We start from the raw sequence: 10,895 nt of genomic DNA, 5'->3' as shown, positions 1-10,895 counted from the left end.
GTTTATATTCTTCCTGTTGGCTGATGTAGGCCACATTCAGGGTATGTTCTATGTTAATTGTGAGTTGTGTGTTCGATTTGAAATGGGGACATTTCATTTGGTAGCAGGGGAAGACTGTAACCTTTCATTTATTTGATGTATGTTATTTTATGTATTAACATTAATTTGGGGACATTAGTATTTTGTTTATTGCCTTGTATTTATTTTATTAATAATTCATATTTATTTATTATTTTATGTTGGGCAAGGTACATTTACTTAATAATAATTTTGGTTCCTATTGTTTTGTTTCGGTACAGCTCATTTTGGGGAGCGCACCAAGGAACGCGCATTAGGGCGCGCACATGTTAAGTTGGGAAGAGTTGAGAGTTGCTGAATAAAAACGGTTGAGCGGCGCACTGTCCTGCCGTGTTGGTTTTTTTGGGTAGCAAGGGAAACAGCAAGAAGAAGATAACACATAATATATCTAACTGTAACCCGACATATCCACAGCCTCCAGAGACTGGTGAAATCAAAATATAAGGGTTACAATATTATCATATAGTTATTACATTTTGTGCTTATAAAACATAGAGGAGCCTACCTGCATTATGTAGAGCATGGCTGGAGCACAGAGAGTGATGGGGTAGATGGACTGATACGTGGCCAGGGCCAGAAATATGGCACTCAACATGGTATTTTCTGTTCAACAAAAAGAATTTCATTTTGAATTAGACTGGGAGTGTTTAATTTAAATATTTGTGTATAAGATGAGCACATACTTTTAATAGTGCAGAGGAAGAAAAGGCCCAGGACGGCATTGTTGAGTCCACATGTGGATTTGGCAACACAGGACAAAATGGTGAAAGGGTTCAACATGTAACTGCAAACAGACAATGACAAAGAAATCAGGAAATATTTTCTTTTTTAATAATGATAGAAAGATTGTGGTGATTCATTAAGACTCTACTTACACCATGGCGACCTTGAGAGGGATATAATACATTTGCGTGGGGCTCCGGACCAGCTCTAGACAGTCCATGGGATAACAGTCTGCCTCCAGCTCAAATCTTTGCTTTTTCAACTAAAGAGAGGATATCTTTCTATTAGTAATAAACCATTACCACATTAATGAGAATGTAAGTTAATGTGTTTGGCTTGGAAATATCATGTGTTGAAAAGACTTTAAACGAAAGGAAGCAATGGAGTAGCAACTATAAAGGTTTCTTCACAAACTGTCACTTAACATCGTTTTGATAGCTGTTCTACTGAGGTGGTGAGATGATATTTTCTAACAGTAGATATATTTGCTGTATCATTGTCATAATTTGGACATTTTAAATTGCAATACTGATCTAAAATAATTTAATAAAAGAAACAAGTCCGCTGTCTTCCATGTTAGAAACCTGGGGCCAGATATCGCCATAAAGGTCATCACAACAAAAAAGTTACTATGTGCCGCTATGGAATCCTACACCTATCGATTAAGAAAATACAATTTTATAACAAAGTAAACGCAGGGCAATGGCTGTGTACCAGATTGGAGTAATGACATCTTGAATACAAGGGTATAAAAATGACTCAAGCATGCATGACTCATGCTAAATACTCGTTTGAGAGTGTCAATGAGAAGATAAACAACTATAATATGGTTAAAAGCCCTGAAAATAATAGGGCACATTATTTGTATTGTTATTGGCCTTTTGACCAAGTCTAGAAATGATTTATGGACTTAAAAACTATGCTATTAAAATGTAGGCTATCTCTTTTTTCCTTCAAATGAGGAAGACCTAAATTCAACACTCATTCCACCCCCTAAAAAGTTATATTTTGCCTAATTCCCTCCTTCTCTGTGCCACTATCATCCCACACTGCCTAGGGACCACAGCAGAGGACACCAACTCATGAAAAGGACCCAGACACCTGTGCGCAAAGAGCAGCCCAGATGATGTCTTTTGCTCAGCATTGAGTATCAAATCTATTCCTTAGTATCAAAATAGATTTTTAAATTTCAGTATCAGTACTACAGCATATGATTTTCTGCTGCACTTTACCTGTACCTGGTTTCGCCAGTGGCTCATTTTTGACTGTGAAAAGATGAAGTGACAGTAGTGAATATAAATAGTGTACTAAACGTTGTAATCATAACAGTGCATTATAATACATAATTAGACCTGTCACAATATTCGTTATATCGACTTATCCTTGAGTGAATTATAGCAGGAACAATTATTTTTGGGAGTCAATATTTACTGTGGGTACTCTTTCTTTGTAGTAGCACATAACATAACACATGACATATTTAGACTCCCATGTTACATTTTATTGTTTTGAAAAAGATATATTTGATGAACACAAAGTATTAACTTGAGTCTCTCCTTGCTTTGCTCTCCACGCTAAGCCACTCCCCCTTCAGAGTTCTATCGCAACACAATCAACATGCAGCTCATTAGTGAAACTGCTGCATATCTCATCAGCTTCGTCAAGTTGTTGTGTACAGTTCCGTATCATGTTTTTGTATATTTATGGAGAATAGCCGCGTGTGAGCCTGACGTCGACTTGAACAGAATCTTGCAACTAACTGTATTAATAATTATTATTTTAGTCAATGTGGGTGAAGTGCCTTGCCAAAGGACACAACTACAGTGAACAGCATTATGATGTGGTAGAAAGCTAAATGAAAAAATGAAAATGAAATTTTGCAGTGTTTCATTCTCTAATTTGCTATACATTGCAACTCATTTTTTTAGTGTTATCCAGTGGTGTTTTTTTTTTTTTTTTTTTATTGGAGTAGCGTTTTTTAAATAATCCTGGTTTGTGTCTATAGAATAATTACTATACAATTATTATATTAGCGATACAATTGCGATATTAACATTTATTGTCTATATTTTATTCAGTAATATTTCTCACTTCAAAATGTGTTATTGTGACAGGTCAATACATTATTTCTAAATAAAAAGTTCTGTACCTTGAAGGAGTATTTTTTGTTTTGTCACTCTGAAACCCCGTGCCTGCACTTTACAGACACACCAGTAGACCCCCTCGTCCTCCTCACCCACATTACTGATAGTGTACTGAGACTGGTGAGCTGGGACGGTGTCACAGTTATATTCGCTCTCTTTACAGATAAATTCTCTCTCCAGGTCCTTACAGACAATGGTGGTTTGCTTTGCTTTGGACGTGGTCTGAGTGTATTGATGGCGACAATAAGAATGATCTGTAGAAAGAGGAAATAACAGATTATGGATTTTGGCTACACATAATACAAAACAATAGTACTTTAAAGGTCCTATAGCATGCAAATATGACTCTTGTGAACTTTTAGCCATGTTAGAATGTTGTTTTCCTCTCAAAAACATACCTGGAGTTGTGTTTTGTTTCATTTACAAAGTGGAATACAATGTTTTTTGTTGTTGTTTTTTGCAGGGTTTCTGTGTTAAATATGGGTGAATGAAACAAAACACAACTCCAGGTGTGTTTCTGATAATAAAACAATATTATAACATACATCAGAAAAGAGCGTAATATGGGCACATTAATGTTTTTTTCTTTTTCACACATGCAGATACATTTGTGTAGCTTGCCCATGAAAAAAAAAAAAAGAAATATCACAACCGTATCTTACAAGAGGATAGATTGAATAACTTTGCAGGAGTTTCATCAAATCTGCAGTAGTACGACCCAAAGTCTTCCTTTTGAATCTGCCTCACCATCATCTTCAGATATCTCCCTGTGGTGTCGTGGTACAGGCAATATGGCCCCACCTGCTCCCATTGATCATCCACGTTACTGCATATCTCATGTGTTGGAGTAGATACTGTGTGTTCTGTATACATTCCTTTATATGGCCAGATGAATTCAACCCAGCCTCCAGAGCAGCCCGGCACATCTATAATTTCTGCAAAGACTGAAGAAAATAACATTAAGTGGGGTTTGCACCAGTATCTGTGAACCATCTGAATCCCAGGTGCTAATATACATCCTAACCTTCTAAAGAACACATAATGCATTCTTGGCTCTTATTCCCCAGTTCTTTAACATGAACGACTGCAGCAGGATTTTTTTTTTTAAAAGAACCAAATCTTTTTGTTTCAAATTTTTAGATTAACGTTGAACCAATACATGAATCAGCACAGAAGCAGAACGGACAATATAAGTGAGACGTTTCTGCACAAAAAAACATTTTGACATCATAGTAACAGTTTAATTAGATGCATAATTCCAAACACACACTCTCACTATAAACGATTTCAAACACATCTGAGTCTTGGTCTTTTCTCTCTATGAATAGTTTGTCAATTACATTGGCTTCTCTCATATAAATGAATTGCAAAAGAGCCAGTCTTTTGAATGGATCAAAAGGATTCAAATCAAAGAGCCAAAGGTTCCATCACTACTTTGTACATGCTTTTGGCCACCTCACGATAAGTATTTCACATTTTCTAAGTTAAAATAACTTTAACTTTAACTGCATTTAGACTATAAACTACTCTGTTACCAATGGAGCTCCCTCTGCTGTCAGGAATAGGAGAGAACAATCAGAAAGTAAAGTAAACAGTTGAAGTCCTTTTCTTCTGTGAATGCTATGTTTATAGAGCCACGTGTTTGTTGTGAACACAGTTTGACTGTAGAATAAGTTTGGTGATGGTTTATGGGCTTAAAAAGTATAGGAGAAGTACCAGAGTACAGTATTAACTGTGGGCAAAATGCAAAAGGAGAATTGAGGTGCAGAGAAGATGACTTTGCATTAATTGATTAATGAAACAAGTGTAAATGAAGTGAAATATAACTCCAGGTTTTGATGAGGGGACAATAGTATAACATGGACAAAACTGCAAAAAGTTCATTTTGCATAATATGTGTTTAAAGTGCAAAGAAAGCTAAATACAACTCCAGGTATGTTTTTGATTAGGAAACAACAATATACCTGGAAAAAAGTGCTTTTAGAGGCTTCCACAAGCAAGTTCATTACAATTGTAGGGCGTTACTGTTATTATTATTAAAAGGCTATAAAAAGTCAATTTTGCATAATATGTGTTCTTTAACAAAGCTATTACTATAGATAAAATTATGTAAAATGTCCTTCAATTTGGGAACATGGTGTAATATTTCTACCTTGAAGTAGTATTTTCTGTCGTGACACTCTGTGGCCTTCGCTCAGTGATCTGTTGCCGCACCAGTAGACCCCCTTGTCCAGTGCCCTCACATCACTGATGGTGTACTTAGCATAAGGGGCATAGAGTGTGTCGCAGGTGTAATTCATCTCTTTACAGATAAAGCCATACACATCATTACAGGAAATGGTGATATGAGCTGAAATCAAGCTAGTTTGTTTGTAGTCTTCATCACAGAAATCAGGGTCTGTAGAAACATGGGATAACTTAATGAGGGGCACAGTAAAGTTGAAAGTAGAACTATGGCTATGTTCACACTGCAGGGTATGTGGCCCAATTCATATTTCTTGTTTGTATTTGATTTTTTTATGTAGTTGTTCACATTACAACAAAAATGAGACTGATATCTAACCTCGAAGTGACCCACATGCAGACACCAGAACACAACATCACATGCAGCACGTTGTGTTTGCGGAAGTAAAAATGGCCTCTATTCGACTTAATCCTGGTGCATTTGTGACTATTTCAAGTTCTTTCAAGTGATTTCACAAAGAAGGAAGAGGGCAAAGATTTTGTGATATGAGACAGATTTTTTAATAACTTTCGGATGAGCAGGAGAACATTTGCCTACATACGTGATTGGAAACATTTATTTATGACGTGTATGTCGCATGAGCATTCGGACTGCAGTCATATGAAATACATATTGGATTTATGACACATACAAATGCAGTCTGGGTCAGATTTGAAAAAAAAAAAAAAGATTTGAGCTGTTTACACTGACATTAAAAAATCAAATACAGATCACATATGAGAAAAAAAAAAATCAGATATGTCCTGCAGTGTGAATGTAGCTTAAGTAGTTTTAATGCACGTGTATAGAAGTTGACTGAGGGAGTGTGCCGCCACTGTGGATCTATTAAAGTATCTGAATAGAGTATTGCTAGCTTAGAGCTGTCTTAAATTGGATTAGTGGCCACTCATTGGTACTACAACGAAAAAATCCCTCCTGCCCAGAAAGATCTTTTCTCATAGAGCACAATGTAATCACAAACTGCTCGTGTTCGACTGACAAATTTCACAATGGTCAAATTTTGTGGCAATTTTTACCTATTTTCCAGATCATACACTTTTTCTCAGCTCAAAATCCGTGTGTTTTCAATCATTTGCTTCGGCTACACTCTATGTCTGCTGTAGCTAAGTTCAAGCTTTGTTAGAGCGGTCACGTGATACGACATGAACGATGTGAACGATATGAACGAGTCCTATTGTCATGAACGGGCAGCAGGTTTAGAACATGGTTCCGAACCGCCCTGGAAGCAGAAACATTCTAATTTATGATTTGCAATTTATCTATCATTCCCTTGTCTCCTTTGTGGCAGCTCTGCTCGCTCAGAGTCTCATGGGGTTAGCTCAACCACGCATGGTCCATGGGCAGGGTAGGATCAGATGTACCTAAAGGCTAAACTCACGACATGCACCTTTCCAAGGAAGGCAGGAATGTGACTAAAAGTACAACATGTGTTAAAAAACAAAAACAAAACAAAAAAACAGTAGCATAAGATCCCTTCTGTATGCATTTCCATTTCAAATTGAAAAAAAGGGGGGAAAAATCTAATTGGGGAAAAAAAATTCAAGCATTTAATTTCAAGTTTAAAAGTGTAAAAGGTGAACCTGACAGATGCGGGACAGGCGCAGGGGAAGGCGCAGTGCAGTCTCTCTCTTTGGGACGAGAAAAAAGCAGCTTCTCCTGTTTGGATCCAGTGGTCCTGCTGGTCAGTTTCCACATTGTGATTGACATTCACAATATTAGTATAAGTCAAGTTTCTACGCTGCTTTTTGGAAAAACACGAGATGAGAAAGCAACGGAACTTTTGGGCCGACGACAGTGACACCTTCACTCACATCCACCTCCAGCCTGGCGCACCACGCGGTCAAAAACAACCGCTCAAGGCTCAACTCCAACACGCCACAAGATCCTCACGGGGCTGACGGGGCTCTGTGCTCCACGGGGCTGACGGGGCTCTGTGCTCCACGGGGCTGACGGGGCTCTGTGCTCCACGGGGCTGACGGGGCTCTGTGCTCCACGGGGCTGACGGGGCTCTGTGCTCCACGGGGCTGACGGGGCTCTGTGCTCCAGTGCCACAGGTCTGTGCGGGTTGGTCCGCGGTGCGCACGGCTCATCTGTGGCTTGTTCTGCAGGCACGTCCCTCGTCTTCCACCAGCCATAAAACACTTGTGGGCGTCTCACAGGTGTGCTGAAAGCGCTGAGCGCAATGTAAAAGGCGGAAAGTAGCTTATAAATGAACGCGCGCATTTAAAATGCAAGTCCAACAAACTCTACAAATGAATAAATGCGCTTCGAAATAAAATCATAAAATTACGCCGTATTACACAACCATTTGCCAATTATTTAAGGCGCAAAAATATTCTCAAACAAACGCAGGGCGATTACGTCCAAAGACGCGCGCGTTCTGACGTAGGCGCGCTCTTGTTGCCAAGTGCATCTCGTTGCCAAGTGCATCAAAACAAATATTGAATCTTTGGCTGCGATCAAAAACCTGCATTTGTGAGCTTCATTCGAGGATTTCTTGAGAAAGGAGACCAAACTTCAGGACATTTTCACCCAGACTTGTACTGACCACCCCCTGACTCGGACAACGAGACCTCTCTGAGGACTTCAAGACTTTTCTGAGACCTACCAGACTTTTCTGTGGACCAGAGGCGAGGTTTGACTGTTTCCCTGTTAATGTTAGTCCCTATGGGATTGAACTTATTACCTATGACCTTATTACTCAAAAAACAACCACTACTTAAGACAAAATATCTTTTATCAAAGTCTATATCATGTTTATGGTCAGTTTACTTACGTGAGTTCAAACAAAACCATTAAACCTGCAGCAGGTCACAGAGCACTGAGCTCTACTAGAGCCTAATAGTGACTATTGTCAGCGTATACAAGGAGAAAAGTCATCAAACATGTACTTTTAGGCATCCAAACACTGTTAGGCCCAGGAAATGTGGCTTTTTTTCTCATTTTATTAAGGATATAAAATATTTTAAACGTGTAGATTAATTTTCAGAGACTCTTAACACATTCAGTAGCCTACAAAGTTTTGTCATGTTTGTATTGCACAGCTGGTACTCAAACACATTAGTCCAAAGTCAGTTTTGGAGCTGCCATTGGCAAAGTGGGAGTATGAACATGTCACTTTATACAATGAAATAGTCTAAAACAAAACCAGTGTGCTGGAGTGGGCAGACGAGAGGACTTCATGGCTCGTCTTAAGTGTCACATTAAACCGTGTAAAGAGGCTCTTTGCCTCCACCTGCTGTTCATTTGACATGTCACCTGCTTTAGGGGTGTGTGCTGGGCAGTGGACGCTAATCGACTAATCGTGACTTAGTTGATGATGTATTTAAAAAGTCACAATGTACAATAGAAATAATCATGGGACTAGTTGTCTAATCAAAAATACCATCACTGAGGCATAAGTCAGTGATGTAGTAGACTACTAAAATAATCGTTAGTTAGTGCCCCAGTAGTGTCATTTGTGTCATTTGGCAAGACACTACACCTCACACATTTGCCTGTGGGATCTATTGTGGCGATTGTAGATTGTTTGCAGCCACATCTTTGTCAGGCAGCCACATCTTTGTCAGTCTGCCCAGGGCAGCTGTTATGAGAGTAGGTTATGACCCAAGTGTTTTTGAGGAATGTACGAATAATATTCATATATAATGTATATGTAACGTACAAATGGATGCAGTTCCTGGAGCTGTGTGAAAGTGTCATTATAATGGCCCTGAGCCGCCCTGACCATAATAATCAATGGTATGTCTAATGTGGCTGTCTTTTACTTTGTATGTTGTTTTTCCATTTATGGACCAAATAAACTTTATGTCTGAAATAAATCGTATAAAGCCACTTAGTTACCATTTTGTATTTGTTAAATATCATATTTTAAAGTAAATGCCTGAGAAACTACTACAGCTTATAACTATTTAAAATAAAATAAAACAAAGGAAACTGCATGTCATTTTTGCACATTTTATTACTAAATACAATCAAATAATGTAATATTTTGTAGAAATACAATTAACTATTAGTTTTAAAATGATTGTATATGGTCAGCACATGAGTGGAAGGTTGAGGGCTCCATCAGCTGGTCATTCTCAAAGTGGTGGTGGGCCTCATATAAAACAAATATATAAACATGAATCTGAAACCATCTTAAGCTTGTAAAAGTTGAATAGTTAAATATAAATGTTATTTGTGCATCTCTGAATCAGTAAGAAAGATAACATTATTATTAAATATGTAAACCTAAAATGACATATGTTTGCAGAGAATGAATAATGACTTCATTGCCAAGGAGTACACAAGTAGGAATGTGACTAAAAGTACAACATGTGTTAAAAAAACAAAAACAAAACAAAAAAACAGTAGCATAAGATCCCTTCTGTATGCATTTCCATTTCAAATTGAAAAAAAGGGGGAAAAAATCGTAATTGGGGGAAAAAAATTCAAGCATTTAATTTCAATGTTTAAAAGTGTAAAAGGTGAACCTGACAGATGCGGGACAGGCGCAGGGGAAGGCGCAGTGCAGTCTCTCTCTTTCGGACGAGAAAAAAGCAGCTTCTCCTGTTTGGATCCAGTGGTCCTGCTGGTCAGTTTCCACATTGTGATTTACATTCACAATATTAGTATAAGTCAAGTTTCTACGCTGCTTTTTGGAAAAACACGTCGAATAAACACGAGATGAGAAAGCAACGGAACTTTTGGGCCGACGACAGTGACACCTTCACTCACATCCACCTCCAGCCTGGCGCACCACGCGGTCAAAAACAACCGCTCAAGGCTCAACTCCAACACGCCACAAGATCCTCACGGGGCTGACGGGGCTCTGTGCTCCACGGGGCTGACGGGGCTCTGTGCTCCACGGGGCTGACGGGGCTCTGTGCTCCACGGGGCTGACGGGGCTCTGTGCTCCACGGGGCTGACGGGGCTCTGTGCTCCACGGGGCTGACGGGGCTCTGTGCTCCACGGGGCTGACGGGGCTCTGTGCTCCAGTGCCACAGGTCTGTGCGGGTTGGTCCGCGGTGCGCACGGCTCATCTGTGGCTTGTTCTGCAGGCACGTCCCTCGTCTTCCACCAGCCATAAAACACTTGTGGGCGTCTCACAGGTGTGCTGAAAGCGCTGAGCGCAATGTAAAGTAGCTTATAAAAAAGGAACGCGCGCATTTACACTACTTAAGACAACAACTTTTATCAAAGTCTATATCATGTTTACGGTAAGTTTTGCTAAATGAAATGTGTCCTTAATAAAATATTTTCAAACAAAAGCATGACACCAGGTAACAGGGCACTGAGCACTACTAGAGCCAATATATACAAGGAGAAAAGTAATCAAACATGTACTTTTAGGCTTCCAAACACTGTTATGCCCAAGAATTGTAACCTCTAGAACACATATGTCAAACTCAAGGCCCGGGGGCCAAATGCGGCCCTCCACATCATTTCATGTGGCCCTCGACAGGGTAAACTCAAAGGTATGATGGTCTTAAAATGTAATTTTTTCAGGAGATACGCAGTTACACAGCCACATTTTTACATCTAGTCAAATGCATATATAATATTTGTAATTTGAACAAGTAATACATTAATATATATGAATATGAATGTATGTATAGTTGTATGTGTATATGTATGTATGCAGATATGTACATGCGTTTGTATCCATGTATTATTATTATTATTATTATTATTAGTAGTAGTAGTAGTATTATTATTATTAT

The 10,895-nt window shown here is 38.8% G+C and overlaps 1 protein-coding gene across 1 annotated transcript; it reads right to left on the bottom strand.

Annotated features, from left to right (window-relative positions):
• Positions 1-761: 761 nt before the first annotated feature.
• LOC129457428 (polymeric immunoglobulin receptor-like) lies at positions 762-6,811 on the bottom strand. Its single transcript, XM_055232493.1, has 7 exons — positions 6,771-6,811; positions 5,098-5,343; positions 3,608-3,889; positions 2,951-3,199; positions 2,040-2,066; positions 954-1,063; positions 762-862 (listed from the first exon to the last, which is right to left on the bottom strand). The coding sequence occupies exons 2-6, from the start codon at positions 5,243-5,245 to the stop codon at positions 1,044-1,046; spliced, it is 726 nt and encodes a 241-aa protein (XP_055088468.1). The 5' UTR covers positions 5,246-5,343; positions 6,771-6,811; the 3' UTR covers positions 762-862; positions 954-1,043.
• Between the last annotated feature and the right edge of the window lie 4,084 nt (positions 6,812-10,895).

This window comes from Periophthalmus magnuspinnatus, unplaced genomic scaffold (genome assembly GCF_009829125.3).
Source record: "Periophthalmus magnuspinnatus isolate fPerMag1 unplaced genomic scaffold, fPerMag1.2.pri scaffold_89_arrow_ctg1, whole genome shotgun sequence".
Classification (NCBI taxonomy): domain Eukaryota; kingdom Metazoa; phylum Chordata; class Actinopteri; order Gobiiformes; family Gobiidae; genus Periophthalmus; species Periophthalmus magnuspinnatus.
Note: the sequence above shows the minus strand (reverse complement) of the source record. Positions and strands in the feature narration are given on the sequence as shown.